A 17,097-nucleotide genomic window follows, 5' to 3' on the forward strand; every position below is an offset into this window, starting at 1 on the left:
CTGTTAAAACCAAAAATTTTTTCTGATTTTTTGATCTCGGCGATGGGGGGGGGTTTTGGGAAATTGTTTTTTTTTTTTTTTTTTTTTTTTTCAAATATTTTGTATATGTCACTTATTTTACCGAATGTGCCTGAGGTCCTGAGTTGGCAGAGAAAAAGGGGGAACATTTTAAGAATAACGCGGATGTGAATTTCTTTTTTGTTTTTTTTTTTCTTCTAAGGAGAAATGATTGTATAGTTTAAAAGTCAAGGTTCAAATCATCGCAAGCAAAGCATACCGCTGTATATTCTGCTTTATCTGCTTTTTTTTTTTCTTCCAGGGTGTTCCTCCTCTGTTTGATGATGCAATGGCTATTACTCATACACTTTTTGTAACTTTTTATAAGCCAAAGCGGCGCTAAAAAAGACTGATTCAAGTGATGCAACTAGGCAAGAGTCAAAATGTGTTCTGGCGTTGAATATCATCACAAGTAGCTGTAAGGATCTCTGTGGGCGTTTCCATGTTGTTCTCAAGGGTAGCCATCCGAAATGTCAGGATTTCTCGCAAACAAAAACAGACACAACTATTTTGTTGACATTTCAGCTTTGCATATTTTTATTTTTTATTTTTTATTATAAAATAAACACAATGAAGGGCACACAAGCGTAGATCAAGACGCTTTCACTACAGTAGTTGGACACTATTGCATTTTTTTTATTAGCTTAAGAGTAACACTTAATTATCTTAATATCTGTATTTAAGCGTTAAGACTTCACTGACTATCTTATTGATCGAAGCTCATTTATGTCACAGACTCCTGCCATAAACTTTCTTTCTTTTTATTGTCCGATAAAAGAGGCCTGACGTCAGTCGAGTCCATGAGGTTTATAAAGAACTAACAGCTCAGATGTTCATTTTCTAGCTTGCTAACTCATCACAGAAAAGCTCTAAATGTTAGCACCAGCACTGTGTTGTCGCAATTGAGCTTTATGTCATGGGGTCGGTGGTGGTTTTTGGTATTTTCGATACGGTTTTCTGCCCAGGGCGTCACAGCACAAGGGAAATAGTTGCGTAGTGGTGCTTGTTAGCATGTTCAGTCAATGGAAATGGTTTCTTGAGGCCTTTTTGGATCGCTAGTGACCCGGCACTGGTTGTGTTTCCAAGGACCATCACTAGATCATGGCGGGATTTATTGAGAAACTCTTACGCAACCTGATGAACCAATCGCATTAGACTCCTAATCAGTCCCGTCTGTCCGGCCCGAATGGGACTACAGCTCTTAGGGTTCCAGAGAATGGGCTGAACTGGGCCGTAAGGGCTAATCCAAGAACCGCCACTGACTTGGAAAGTAAAAAAAAAAAGACTGGATGTTGTTTTCTTTGCAGATTGTGTTTGTGCAACTTAAGTTATGAACAGCTGTAATAGAGTTGGCGTTTGTCAGACTAAACAAAAATAACTAAAATTCTGCTTTTGTGGGTTTGTAAAAAAAAAAAAAAAAAATAGATTTGGCAAAAATGACAAAACTGAACCTTGAATGTGAGGTTTTATTTTTTTATTTTTACCACTGAGCAAAGATAATTCAAATATCTTCCTGCTTTAACCAGATTGCTTTTCTGTTACTTTTAAAAATATATATTTTAGTAAATGGAACTTCCTCCTGTGTCTCCTCAGCTGCGGCTTTGTGTAATATTCCCTGTTATATTTCAGGGTGTATTTCTAGCGTTGGGATTCAGCACTCCCACTCTTGTTTATAAGGAGTTTTTGTGGCCGGACCGCATTGGTTTCTCCTCAGCACTTTACGGCAGCGATTGTTGTGTTCCTAATTGGACTCAAACGTTGATGTTTTCAAATGGAAATCTTTTTTAAATTTAGACAATAAATCCCTTGTACTTCCTCTTTCCTTTTTTTTTTTTGTCGTCTGTGTAACCCCCACCTCCGCCCACACCCTCGCTACATCCATGTGGACATCATATTTCCCTGTCAGCATTCATCGTAACACACGCACACACAGCGATGGTGATCTAAATTTTCGCTTCCTACATCTGAATCTGAACCGCATAGTTAAGGAAAAACATGCCTTGTCCCCTCAATCACCACACGCAGCTTTAACACACATCTCTGCCTAGAATAATTTTGTACACTTTTTTCTTCTTCTTTTTCATTTAACAGCCCTGAATGTCTTGTGAACAGATTTGTAAAATAAATGATGGATGCATATGCCCTGTCTGAGCTCATTCCTTGTGAATGCTGAAGAAACATTCCTTACTGTTCTTTTCTTCACCTGAAAATTAAAAAAGAAAAAGAAAATCAAGGTCAGATTTTTGACGGATGGATTTCGACTGAAAGAACTCAACTTAGAAAGACTAGAAGGCAATTTTAGTTCGTGAAGATTTAAGACACTTAAAAACTTTAGTAATCAAGGCCATGATGAAGTATTTTAAAACTTGTATGACATTTAACTTCCTCAGAAGGCGGTACTGTTGCATAACCCACGAAACGTTGCGGAACCACCTTTTGTTTCATACAATCTTATTTGGTTGGAGTCTGTCAACGTCACACATTTTTACTATGCAAAATTTACCCACTCTGTCCGAAATTCTGCAAAATTTCTCTCAATTACTGGTGATTTAGATATATTGGTTTGGAGTATTTTAACAATAATATTAAAGTATTGCACAACAAAACAATGTGAAACCACTTTGAGCTGAGAAACTGTAAAACTGTATCAAAGTTATTAAAATAGCTTTGAAATCAGAAAATTGAGGTTTTTACACATTGCTGCTCGTCAGTAACTGAAATTTGTTCTCAAGAACAAATTTCTTTTGTGTCAATAAAAACTAGTAAACTGAAAAGCAGAGAAAATTGTGCAAAGTTTGATGAACTGAACTATAATTTTTATTTTCAGATGGCTGAAAGTGGCAATTAAAGCAGCTACTCTAACTAGCCGTTAGCTTGATTCTCAGTTGAAAACAACTCTGTAAGATACTGGTGATAAAAACCCAACATAACTTTACATAAAAAAGCAGAGCGATTCCTTTAACATAGTAAAATCTAAATGTTATTGCTAACTATATCTATTAATCACTTGATTATAAGATATAGCTAGCAAGCGAACACGAGCTAGCCAGGATAAGCTAGCAAGAAGGTGAATCGACAGATTCAAAATAAACGCACACGTAGGTATTTCCATCATTTCAGTTTTATTACAAACAAAAAAAGAGAAAATAAGGAGAAGTGTCATTATTGACGCGTTTTGACTTCCACTCGTCAGTTCATCGGCACCACCACGTACACAGTGACACAAGATACCCAGAAATCAACCGAAAAATCCTGAAACGAGGACAAAACAAGAGTGGACAAAGCAATAATTTGTTGTTCTTGACTCAACATTTTAGTTTGGTTGTTGTTGAATATTTGTTTTAAAGCAACATAAATTTTGTATAAATCCTGGGGGGAAAGTTGATGAGCTACGTTGTCTTTTAAAGATCTTTTCAGTTTTCCATTTGCAACAGAAGACACTGGAATTTACAGGTTGACATCAGTTTCTAAATGTATTTCAATGACTTTACATGTGTTCAGCTATGTTTATTAAGGCGCTTTTAAATGACGCGGTATATAAAAGTCCCCTCTCTGATTCTCTGGATAACTCTTGTGTACTTTTAATGGAGCTGAAATGGACTGAGATCTCGGTAGAAGCATTTAGGGTTACATATGACCGAGTTTCTACAGACATACATAATTAAGCCCCAAAACTAAAAGGAGAGTTTGCTTTCTCGTGTTACATATGCACTTCTGAAGTTGGCTCAACTTCTTCGTTTGTGTTCTCTTGCAACAATGGGACGAACATGGCAGAACTGTGTATTGTGTGGCACGCGTACTGTTGCGTCTTTTTTTTGTTTGTTTTTTTAACGTTTTATAGTTACAAAGATATGTCTCTTTTGGTAGAAGCTCTCTCTCGAATAACAACGGCGAGAACGACAGCAACATCAACAACGACAATGCTCATAACTGGGAGAGTAAAAATACAAGAGAACACGAATGAGCTGCTTAAATATGCAAAGTATATCACAGGATGTTGTAGAAGGAAACAGAAATAAAAATAATAATAAAAAAAAAGGAAACAAAAAATAAAATTCTTGATTTTAAGCGCCGGTAAGAAAAGGTAAGAGCAGTGCGGAGGGTTGTCGACAGGTTTCAATAACACTGATTCGCTTATGAAAGGTTATAAACATTCGTAGGGGAATCCTAAAAAATAGCGACGTTTCGAGGCCTTTCCTAAAACGAACCCCCTTCGAAACGCCTCGAAGCTCTGTACATGAACTCAAACCAGGAAAAGCAGATAAGGATGCTGGAAAATACTTTATGGTCAAACAAGTCCTGAATATATTTATATCATACTTTTTGCACATGAGTTTTATCTGAACACGTACCGTTAAAAAAAAAAGAAAAAAAAAAAAGAGCAAAATAAAATGTAAATGACAAAAAAAAACAAAAACAACCAAATAGCTGGAGCTGTGCTTGGAGCTGCTTAAACTCAGACAACGGAGAGTCAGCCTCTCCCTCTGAGTATTAGAAATAGTATTAAAACGAGTTTATGCACAGCTTGATAACATTTTTCTTTTCTTTCTGATTCCACAAGACAGCGTTGTTGTGATAAGAGCATGCTTCGGGGGACGATGGAGCGCTGTGGGGAGAAATGAGTATAGTTTCACATGCAACTTTCTGAGAGAAGCTTAGGAAGAGGAGGAAGGGGATACGGTCTACTGACAGATCTAGGAGGTTTCTGGGGTAAGGTTGGGTTTAGCATTTCTTTATGTTTGCGCGCGCGTGTGTGTGTGTGTGCATAGGTGAGGTCTTAAGCATCTCAAGGAGGAGGAGGCCCACTTGAGGAGGCCGTTGTTGAGGAGTATAATGGTTTGAGGCAGACGTAAAAATGGTCACAAAAAGTTGGAGGCAGGTTTGGACTGTCTGTGACGACGAGCTGTGTGTGCGGCTGAAGTTATGTTCGTTTCAAATGAAGCAATTACAATCACTATTGTTTGGGTACATTTGCCTTCAGACAGTCAGTTAGTTATAGTTGTAACACCGAGAGCGCGGTTCAGTGGTGCTGCTTTCTCCTGCGGAAAAAAAACAAAACAAACCCCCCCCACCCCAAAAAACATTCCTCTGCAGACGAGTAATCGAAGGTGTCTTTCTAGCAGGAAATGGGTTTCAGGTGTGCGAGCGTGAGCGTGTCGTCTAGTCGTCGATACAGATGACCTCTCCGCTGCGCTGCTCCCGTCGGTTCACCAGCAGTTCTGCTTCCCGTTCCTTCTTTACAGACATGGGAGGCCCGTTCAGGACTGCAGGGGGGGAAACAGAAACACAAGCTCGGGTCAGCCGGTTCAGTACGTCTTTGCTTTCTGTCCTTCCACAGACGGAGCACCAACAAAAAAACAAAAAAAGAAGAAAAATCCATCAGATCAGATGAAGACCAGCACTGTTTCTTGAATTACTAAAGACCAGAAGTCATATATATATATTTATATATATATTATCAATACGTGTTATTCTTCGAAAGACATCACACGGTGTTAATCGCATATAAAGCTGGTGTAAGGCATTGTCTTAATCAAGCAACGGCGATGTTTTATTTCAATGTCACTCTTATCCTAGAAGATGACAAGAGTGTTGATTTAATTAATTAAGCTTTTTTGTGGTCAAAGTCATTTTCAAGAACCTTTTTCCAACAATACCCTCATTTCATAATGGCCCCGGCTCAATGGAAACGACCACCATTTCATGACAACCAAAGCTGTTGATTGCCACGAATCAGTCAATCACATGAGCAACCAGACTTCCAGACGTGAAGGAGACAAATTGCTTTTGTTCAAACTGAGCAGCTGACTGGGGAAGACGGAGGATTCGAGACACTTTGAACGTTTACGTTGGAGCCAGAAGGAATCGTCTCACTATTTTAGAAACTGATGATCTACTCGGATTTTCATGCATAACCATTTTGAGGTTCATAGAGAACGATCCAAAGAAAGAGAAAACATCTAGTGAATGGTAAGTTGTGAGGATGGAATGAAGGACTGAACTACATACAGGCAACAAAAGAGACTGGTATAAAAACGGTTCATCCCAGAATGCACTGCATTAACCCACTGGTTTCTAGGAGGAAGACCAGGAGTGTCACAGGATGTTGTTAACACCGGCCTCCAGGCTCTCTTCCTGTCCATTTGTCCAGTAGTGTATCAGAGCTACATTGGGGAAAGCACATTTTCCTTCACCGAGTGAAGGGAGACATTTCGACATTGCAAAAACTGGATCCAAAGTAAATATTCAGTCTACCAATTTGGGTAACTGGATGAGGAATAAGCCTTGACACTGGCTTATTTGAAGTACAGTGAAAGGAATCTTTGAATTAAAGACACTGTTTCTGACCCTGTCATTGAACCGATGCAGCTGCCATTGTCCTGAGAGATGAACCGCGGCTCTGCACGCAATACCCACTTGTGCCAGGCAAGCTGACGCTAACCCAACAGGAAGTATTAACCCCCTTGGACGTTTTACCCTTTTTACTGCTTTTGTAAACCTATCTTGATCAATAAAACAGCCTTTAATATAAAAGAGACAACTTTGATAGAAAATTAGTGCACAATTATCCAGGAGCTCCCTCGGTTTAAGCGACTAACTTAATTCAACAGAGGTCCATCTAGTTGGTGCTAATAGCCTCACGACGAGTGGCTGGAGATCACCAGAGTGCAGTGACTGTGTCTCCAGTGGTCGTAGTGTGAAGACACCTGCGTCTGGACCGTCCATTCACTGGTTAATCAGGATTCCTGGCTACCATCACGGCATGAAGGCAAAAAGAACACTAAGATCCCCATAAGTCACGGGATGGACACAAAAACATCTCTAAGGCCCTGAACATCCCCTGGAGTTCACTTAAATCCATCATCAAGAAGTGGAAGGAACATGGCCCACGTGTAAATCTGTCTAGATCAGGGCGTCCTCACACACCGAGTGACAGCGTAAGAAGGAGACTTACAAGAGAGGACGCCATGACACCTCTGCTCTTATCTACGCTGAAGGAGTTACGAGGTGTTAAGATTCTGTGTACGACGACTGCTGAACTGTCTTTGTTGGGAGAGCGGCAACAGGGAGGCTGCTGTCGATGAGGATTCATATCAAGGCTCGATTAGGTTTAAAAAAAAGGCATGTGAGAGTGTAAAATTTTGTTGTTGATTTGTCAAAGCGATAAAATTGGTAAAGCAACAAAGGGGTGAATACTTTTATAGCCACTGTAAACAACATTCATACTGAGTAAGACCACGGCTAAAAGGACAAACAAAAACAAAAAAAAGCCTCACACTCGCACAAAAGTATCAACAATTTAAGTTTCCTCAGTTGGGGAAGATTAAGGTTCAGCCTCGACAACGAGTGTCGTATTTCAACGTCTGAGCTGTTGGGAGCGTCGGAGAAGGAATAAATTTAAACCAGTATACTTGTTTTCTATTTAAAAAAAAAAAGATTTAAAAAAAGTCAGCAAATCAGCCGTAATCACAGAAAAAAAAAACAAACAAAAAACACAGCAATCTGTTCCTAGATGTTTATCTAGGCGAACAAAAACATTTGTAGTTGAGCAAGATGCAAACATTACATTTTGAAGAACACGGCTCGTGGTAAATGTGGCCTGAGCTGGAAGCACTTTCTCCAACAATCTCCATCTTTGCTGTGTTTACAGATGTTAACTCTACCGAGACATTATGTTTGAAAATATGACAATAAGGGCACTTAAAACATGGTAATCGCACGGCTTTTGCAACAATAAGCAGCATTCCAGGGGGTACATTACTATGGTTTTTATTCAGAAAACTTGCATATTACAGTACGTCAATAATATATACAGTATCATGATTCGTGTTTGCAATAAGGGCAAAACCTAGAAATGCATAACTGTTGACTGAAAGAAAGCGAGGCCAGCAATGAGTAAACATCTTTTTTTTTTTTTTTTATGCGCAGGCACATAAGGATACAGAAACACACACGGATGAAAACTAACACCTTTCTGCATGACACACACACATGACAAGCACAGGGTCTGTGTTTCCCACATCGGTGAGTTTTCATGAAAGCGTCCTGAAGGCATTGTTTAGAGCTCGTTTCAAAACAAAAAGCCAGGAATAGACCCAACGCAGGACGGCTTTCGCTTGCACCACGGGCAAAGATAAACTGTCGTAACACTGGTTTGCTGATCCCAGATGCGATAAGCTGCGTATTGGGCTGATGATGTTGGAGGGAAGGAGGAAAAAAAAGGTGAAACCGTGAGAGGAGACCAGTTATGGGAAAAAGTACTGGCGTTTTTCCAGCAGAGGCCAAGAGAGGAGACAGAGAGAAATAGCTGTGTGCGTGAGTATGGTAGGAGCAGGCAAGATCTGATAAGAGACTGAAAAAAAATCAAGGTAGACTGGGAGAAAAATAACAAGGGGTGCACAACAGGAGAAAATGCTTTAGAGCCAGAAATGTGGAACAAAAGAGACAATAAAAATGTAGAACAGAGAGGAAAAACTGATACTTAACTGAAAACAGATCAGTCAAGAAATCAGGAATGCTCAAAAAGCGATTAAGATTGTCTATCCACAGAAGGGCTTTAGACAGATAATAAAACCGTTCTATCTTAACATTGTTAAAATAGAAGTCAAGGATATAATTTATCACTAAAAGCACCTGAATATATTTAACTGGTGGAGGTAAGAACTTTGTGGCTAGGACTCAAAAAAACAAGAGGTAGCATGTAACTGGAAAACAGGAGGGGACCAAGGACTGATGCCTGTGGCACACCACGACTCATTCGAGCCACTCGGCTTCTAGTTTTAGAGTGAGAGCAGTCATTCTGTTTACAGCGTACGAGAGCAAACGATCAGTAAATCCGACACAGGACTTTAGATGATGGAAGAACGTAATCTGATTAAATGACCTCCAGTACAAAGTGTCAAAATGAGCTCTCATCGACTTAGTCGCGAGACAAAAACTGCATCCCCCTTCTGGACGCTGGGCGAAGGCCGAGCTGCTTCGCTCAGGCCTCTGTGCGATGTGTTGTGTGACTGGGCAGAAGACTGCAGGCGTGTTTTATTCAGAAATGTCTTTGCTTCCACTATCCAGTTTTTGTATCTGAGGAGTGTTTATTAGAAGTTTATTAGAGGAATGTTTAATTTTATTAGGAGTATTTATGCTGACGGAATTACCTACATTTGTACGATTCTTTACAAAATACCTACAAATCCTGTCAAATGGCTATGTGCTTATACTGAAGCAGACGGGGCATCTCCAAGTTGCTGAGCCTGTGAAAGGTGCATAAAAATACGGAAGTCCCGAAAGCACAGGACCACAAGTCGACTGTTTAGCTTTTCCTTTATCTGGACTCAGTGCACAAGGGGTGTACAAAACCCCAATTTTGTCATTGTCATGGTCACCATACCAGGGTCACCAAACACAAACAAAATAAAATAAAACCTTGTGACTTCAAGGTGTACAACTGCTGTTTGGTTAACATTAGCATGGTCCTCCCGTACTTTAGCTTCCTTGCAGCAGCAGGTTAATGTTTTCCTACCCCAAATTAAGTTGGCAGTGAGAGTTAAAGTAAAGGTAAGACAAACCCAGCACATCTCTAAGAGCTTTTAAACTCCAAGCAAAGCCATCAGTCAACTCTCAACGACCTGAAACTCTAAACTACTTTTGATGGATCATCTATTAAATTAGCTATTAAAAAAAAGCCTGGCCAAAGTCTTGGTGCGTCTCTCCCCTGTAAGATGCTGCATATCATCTGATCGAGGGAAATGACAGGAAATGCATTATATTTGCTTCTATAAAGCCTCGTATGAGTGCATCTCAGGCAAAGCCTTTAATCAGGAACAAACGTATGTCTTGGATTTGTCAACCAATCAGCCATTTTAAGGTACTCTGTTGCTGGTTTCAGAATGAATGTCCAACTGAAAAGAAAAAAGCACGTCAATGAATCCTCGGCTAGAAACAGCTTAGCATATGTCCGAGGTGTCGAGGGGATGCGGGTAAAAAGCATGCGATAGTTCAAGGACTGCAGGTCGATGCGCCATTGATGTACATGTGCTTTACTTTATCTGGTCCTGAACATCACCAAACTGTGATTCAGCTTAGAGCTGAAAACCAGAATGCAAGGGACAATAAAGAATTATTGCTTTCTCTTTTTACAGCCGTTAATCGTGGATATTTTTTGTCGCTTTGTTCATAGCAAACGTGCTATGACACTAAGGGTTATTTAAGGGTGTTTCAGTCGTGATTCCTGACACTCCACTAAGCTACAGTGCTGCTACGTTCTTTTCTTTTACCTCTGTTTTAATGCTGCCTCGTTCTTATCCCATTATCCATTACCCCTTATCCCAATTTGGTGTGGTAAATATATTTCTTTGGCTAAATCTGATGTGGGAAAAACGGAAAACTTTGCACTGGAAAAGTATTTTACATAAAAATATGAAATGGGAAAGATTCCTTGGCACCATTATTTAAAAATACAAACGCGAACCAGAGTTTATAAAAAACAATTTTCCCTCAATTACCATGCACAAATGCACACATTTACCCGGGACGCAACACTCGCAAATGTGAACAAATACCATGTATACTCATTGCAGGCCACACACAAACCTTTAAAATGAACGTGAAATGCCACTCGAATTTAGCGTCATAACAGTCACACAGCTCTTAACCAAAAATTTGAATTTTGCTCCGTCCAGAAACACAGCAGAGGGGATAGCGCTGTTCTCCTCATGATGTTAGGCACAGCTTTGCTGCACACACACACACACACACACACACACACACGCACACGCACACACACACACACACACACGCTGTGTTCAGAAAAAGCGATAATGCAGACAGGAGTGTTTTATTTTCTCTGGGATCGGGGGACATTTTCCACCGCGTGGAATCCATCACGCTGTCACAATAAAGCAGCTCGAGGAACAAAAGTGTCTCTTCGGGCTTCAAAGCGAGTCTCCCTTTTTCTTTCAGTGACAGATTACAGACTTCATCTATGAGGAAGAGCGGCTCATAAATAGTGCTTTCTGTAGTCATGAGGTCTAAAAACAGGAAATGTGGATACTTCGACAGAGCGGTATCCCCAGCTAGGAGACAATCTCCCATTTAAAAAAAAAAAAAAAAAAAAAAAAAAGGTGCAGGAGCAAGTAATATTGTTCCACTTGCATTACAGTACACATTTTGTTGGCAGTTTATCAGGTTAGGGTAGCTGCTACTGATTCTGTTGAAAAGGCAACAAATCAGCTCTCAACAAATCAGTGGGTTTTGGATTTATGCCTGGTTGACTTTAGGGATCCCAAAATAAGACGATCCACGGGGTGAAGTGATTTAAACTTAACAACCTTTTCTCCTTTTGCTTTCTTTCTGAACTTTCTCTGCGAGATGAACTTGGCCCGGTTTTTCGTTCTCTATTTCGAGTTTGGATTTCATCTTCCTGCATTCGAGGAGATTAGCAAAGTTCTTTGCAGGTTTTCAGGTTGTTTGAGACATCCAAAGTGTTTGTATTTGTGTGTGTGTGTGTGTGTGTGTGTGTGTGTGTGTGCGTGTGAGTGTGGAGGACGAGAGGACTGTAGAGGAATGAGGGAGTACAGGGTCAGATCGAGGGAACCGGCTTGTTCAGTCAGCCTGCAGATGAAGGATGGATCCAGAGGGAAATCTTTTGGCTCAAAGGGAAAGACAGAAAAAGAAGTCTCAAGAAATCTGTATGAGAAGATCTAAAAAAAAAAAATACTTTTTTCTGCATTTTTCTAAAAAACCTTTGATTGCATTAACATTCTCTCCTTTTTTGCCCTTCTGCTTTCATTCCAGACAGATTTTTTTTAAGCTTTTTTTTTTTTTTTCCCCCCCTTCAGCAGCACCCTTCATTTCTCCCTGCTTATTTTTGGTCCACTCTTTAAGCAGTTGATTGCCTGCTTTCTTTTGTGGGGCAAAGTGCTGCCACTGCTGTTTTTATTTTGCGTTTCAAACCTTCAATTTCTGCGTTTTGAGATTGTTCTTCCATCTTTATATACCTCACATTCCAGCAGTGCGTAAGTGCTTTGTTATCAGGTCTTCTTTGGAGCTTCGTCTTTATTTGTTCTTGGTTTTAAAAATCCAGTTTGTTTTTTTTTTTCAGTTTCATCAGTTTTGCTACATTCCAGGATCCTCTCCCTCGCCTTCCCGTCAGGGCTTTTTTGGTCGCCCGTTACGCGGCAGGTTCTCCACCGTGTTGCTAAGCCGATACTTGACAATGATGCTGTGAACCGTGGACTTGGGCATCCTCAGCTCCAGCCCGATAGCTCCCTCTGACTTGCCGTCTTTCCAGAGGTCCACCACTCGCTGCCGCTGCATCACGTCGTGCTCCTTGGTCTTCTGGAAAACCCCGGCGGCAGTTGACCCCCCTGTGGCTCCACCAGCGGCGCCCCCGGTGGCCCCAGCAGCAGCAGCAGCAGCGGCAGCGGCGGCGGCTTCTGTGGGGGCAGACAAGCGGCAGACTTGTAGTGGAGGCTTGGAGAGAAGGGGAGCAGGATAATGTGACACTTTACACATCCCCAAAGGGACTTGTCTTTAACTTCCCTCCCTCCTCTGCAGAGAGGTCAGAGGTCAGAGATGGAGCTACTGGAGCTGGTGGGAGGGTGGCGATATCGGCAGGGCAGGTGCTCCCGTGTGCGCCCATGTGCTCTGCTCTACCGCTTTGATTTATACGCGTCTAAAAGACGAAGCTTTGTCTACAATGTGAGTCCGTTAGCAGAGCTGCATAGCTTCCTGATGACAAAAACAGAATTTCCAAAAGATTTCAGCTCCAGATGTTGCTGATATACAGTGCCTTGCAAAATTATTAAAAATACCCAAAACAAAACAAAACATTTCCCCAGTTTGACTCGTTCTGATTACAAACTTCAATAAAAGTTCTTTACAAGGTTACTTGCGAAATGCGAAGATGAAGGAAACTGATGCGTGACTTTAATTTAGCTCTCGTTTACTTTAAAACCCCTAAGTAAAACCAAAGCAAACAATAACCTTCAGAAGTCACGTAAATATTGTCAAACATGAGATTAATTTAATTTCAATCCCGGTGCGCGCACAGCTGTTCCATGAAGGTGTTGCAACAACCTCTGCAGGAACGTAGTGGTTAGGCTGGGGCATTTATCTGTCACATGCAGCACTGATTACTGATACAGGACACCTGAGGACCTGGTAAGGCCATCAGCTTTTTAAACCCCAGCCTGCCGACTAACTTGCCTCTGGCTCTGGATCACTTTGAGTTCACGCAGCAGCACTTTCACACACATCCTCCACTCATACACACCGTACCGATTTCACGTTCACACGTCATATTAGGAGCTTCGATTTTGACCTTAATTTGAGTTGAATAAGTTTATATTTGAGACACACTCCATGTAGTGTGTTCCTCTTAAAAGGGTTAAACTGTGTGTGTGTAACGTTTTTGTAACAAGGTGCCCAGCTCTCTCCGTGGTAGTGTAGCTCAGATAGAGCGGACCTCCGACTAACAGACACGGTTGTAATGGCAGAGACAGAGATGCCTCACTAAGGGTCAGATCTTTAAGAGATTCCAAATAAGGAGCTCTAAATTGCTTGTGCAGATATTAAATGTGTTTCATACAAGCCCCATAAAGGGACTTTAGTGGTTGGTAATTCTTTTTATTCGTTTTATATTCAACATTCTTTGGCTCGGTGATGGTTTTCTTCTCTCTGGTGTCAGTTAATTTATTCGTTTTTGTTTGTCAAATAACATGGCTCAATATTAAAGCTTAATCTCGATGTTTTTTGTTTTGTTTTTACTGCGTAGACATTGTTAAAAGTCTGACTGCGCTACTTTTGCTCGCACAATATGTGGAACATGCAGGAGACAAATATACTCTGTCACCTTTTCGGGCCGACAAACGTGATGATGATGGAAATATTAGGTTGTCCTGAATAGCCAGAGGATATTTGTTTTTTTGTTTTTATTTTTATTATTATTTTTAAATCTTCCAGATATTTGATCAACAGCGTTTTGTGTCAGACGCATTTTGGATTAGCTTGTGAAAATCTGAACTGTGTTTTGATCACTAATGTCAGGCTGTGCGTGAATATTTGCACCACATGCGTGAAAAGTTACTGCTTTACAAAGAAACTGGAATGAAAACAGATTTGTAGCCACAACTCACATTTATTGTTTTGGATCCAGTTTGACACATTAATCCTTGATTTAACCATTAAGCATACGATGTAATGATGAAAAAAATGGGAGATTTACTCGGAGTTATCTTCGTACAGACAAGCATGTGGTAGTAATACTGTCGATCTCTGTTGTGTTCGGCTGCTCATGAGGTCGGTCACATCCATCTTTTAGCATTTTTCCAGACTCCGTTTGGGTTTTGGGACTGGAGTAAACTCTATTCCACCCTCTAAGTGCCCAGGGTAAAGCATGTCTTAAGTGCATGTTCCCCACTGACAATGTTTAACTTTTTTTTTTCACCAAACCTCCATCACCAAACCTCTACGACCGCATGGCATTCGTAATGATAAACCCAGGCAACTTTGGTTTACTTTGGGAAAAATTGTGACTCCTGAATTGTCAGTTGTTGACAAACCCAGTGGATTGAATGACAGGTGGCGTCATGTCAACTGGGGGCTTGTCCGGGATCTGAACCCGGGACGTGTCTGAGGTCTCAACAGAATGGTTCAGAGGCTTGTTGGAGAACATTGGTGAACAGAGAGTCTCATGAAGACCAAAGAACACAGCAGACAGAGCTCAAGGACAAATGTATGGAGAAGTTTAAAGCAGGGTCAAGTTACTGGAACATCTCAGAACAGAACTCTTTTTGTTGTGTTTTATGCACTTGGACAACAATGTAGATATTTCGCTTCAGCTTGTTCGCTTCCACTATCTGGTTTTTGAATATGCAGGGGAAAAAAAACAAACTTTTTGTGCATTTGATTCTTCAATCAAATAACTACTATAATAATAATTTAGTCAAATGTCAAAAAATTTTCAAAAATGAAAATTACAACATCGTTGTTCACGAAAGAGGCTGTCTGAAGAAAAGTGCGGCGCTCTCTGTGTGAGAGCATTTCAGGAAACTGCAGGTATGGGGCATAATATGTGAAGTCCCAAAGGAGGTCTGCGCTATTGTATGAAAGATGTGTGTAAATGCTAACAACCAGGAACCACGTGACTGTGCATCAACCGTTCAGCTTCAGATGAAGTATGTGGCTGTCTACTTGTGCACCCCACAAATCTAACCTTTTTGGAGGAGTGGCAAGGGGAGAAAAAAAATCATTGTTAAAAGAAAGTCACAAATATTTTCTTCAGTGATAAGGAAGCTGGAGATAGTTGTTGGAAAAATGGATGGAAACCTGTTGGAGGCTGAAGAAGAGTTGAGACAGGGACAAAGATTCACTTTCAATCAAAGCAACGATCCTAAAGATTCAGAGCTAGCATGGAATGATTTAGATCAGAGCATGTTCATGTGCAGGAATAGCCCGGTTAAAGTCCAGACATAAATCCAGTTGACAATTTTTTTTAAGCTATGAAAATTGATGTTCACAGACATTGAACTGTTTTGCAGAGAAGAACGGGGAGAAAAGATTTCAGACTGTGGATGTGCAAAGCTGGTAGAGACATACTCCCAAAACACCTACAGCTGTGACTGTAGCAAAATGTGGCTAGGAGTATTGGCACTGGAGGCCAGTTGTAAAAAAAACAAAACATTTACCATATTGTTGTGCTCTGGTTTGTGTCGGCCCAGCAGATGAATCCCAGTAAAATAGATTATAGTTTGTGACTCTAATGTGGCAGAATATGACAGGCTTTAAGGGCATGACTACTTTTGCATCCACTTGGAGCAACTGGTGCATTCTCACATTTAGAAATCACAGCTAAAACAGCAGATGTGGACTTAGGTAAGAATATTTCTGGAGGTATTTTGTTTACCAGAGTGTGAGACCTTCTTTCAGTAAACTCCCATTAATGTAGGGAAGTTATAAGGTGGCAAAAAGTCTGAGAATTGTTATTTTAGCTCCGGTCCACCCACTGGTTTCCCCTCTCGCTGCCTGAATCATAAAAGGTCAGGAAGCAGCATGACCCCAATCAAGCCTGTAAATGTGGTCTCATAACCTGCCAGTGGTCTCGGACTGCACGCGGCTCGGCTCGGCTCGGCCCGGCTCACGACGGCGAGGGCCCCGGTGAGTCAAAAAACCACGGAGAAACACAACTATTTCTGAGCGACCAAACGCCGGGCCCAGCCCTCCGCTCGTTCACAAGTCACAACACAACGTTTACACAACCAGGCCTGCTGCGGTCTGCGTCCCACTGAAAATACCTTGGTACAAAGTCAGAATGTTTTCTTGGCACACTCGGCCTCAGACGGGCCGAGCATAATGACATTTTCAGCGATAGGCCCCTGGCTCGCTGAAATGCAATGCCTTTGACAGATGTCTCGGTCTGCAATTACAAAAAACTTAAGATACACCAAACGGGAGAGAGCGAGAGAGCGAGCGAGAGAGAGAGGGAGAGAGAGAGTGCTGGGTGTTGTGGTTTCTTCTGGAGGAAAGCTACTGGGGGAGTATCAGGTTCTACCGGTTATCTCTGCCACATCTCAGCTATCTAAACATCTCCGAACACGAACGCACATGCAGGGCAGAGAGTGCGTCTGGAGAGCACATGCTGTTGCCGAACTAATTATGGGAAAATAAATTCACCCAGCTGACAGTGAGTTGTGATAGAATGCAGGCAAGAGTGGTGGGATAGGAGCCCAAACAAAATAAATAAATAAATAAATAAATAAAATAATATAATTATAATGTTTTAGTCATTCTGCAATTTTAATTCAAAAGCTCTTAAGTTGGTAATAATCAAACTTTTCAGGAGAAACAATGCCTGCCTGGCCAGACTGAGCTTTATTATTGCACAATCTGTTGTTGGATCCTATAACTGCTGAGCTGACTGAGCTTTTCAGAATGCCTTAATATAGAAGTGCAGCACGTTTGTGTTTGACTTTTTTTTTTTTTTTTTTGTTGTTTTTCATTTACGGGGCGTTTCTGCCAGCCCCATCACAAACTCTTCACCACAGG

General features: G+C 41.0%; 1 protein-coding gene across 10 annotated transcripts in view; it reads right to left on the reverse strand.

The window, feature by feature from the left end:
- Window positions 1-3,171: 3,171 nt before the first annotated feature.
- Window positions 3,172-17,097, reverse strand: part of chd3 (chromodomain helicase DNA binding protein 3) — a 69,116-nt gene continuing 55,190 nt past the window's right edge. For 7 of the 10 annotated variants that reach the window (XM_015044182.1, XM_015044183.1, XM_015044179.1 and 4 more), the window contains one exon: window positions 10,247-12,488. In XM_015044182.1, the coding sequence (XP_014899668.1) occupies window positions 12,202-12,488 (287 nt within the window). In that variant the 3' untranslated portion in view covers window positions 10,247-12,201. Of the gene's footprint in view, window positions 5,322-10,246; window positions 12,489-17,097 lie in introns of those variants that run through there. The other 3 variants (XM_015044177.1, XM_015044174.1, XM_015044181.1) reach the window with 2 other exon arrangements.

This window comes from Poecilia latipinna, unplaced genomic scaffold (assembly GCF_001443285.1).
Source record: "Poecilia latipinna isolate Pla-1442-1.1 unplaced genomic scaffold, P_latipinna-1.0 Scaffold664, whole genome shotgun sequence".
In the NCBI taxonomy this organism is placed as follows: Eukaryota; Metazoa; Chordata; class Actinopteri; order Cyprinodontiformes; family Poeciliidae; genus Poecilia; species Poecilia latipinna.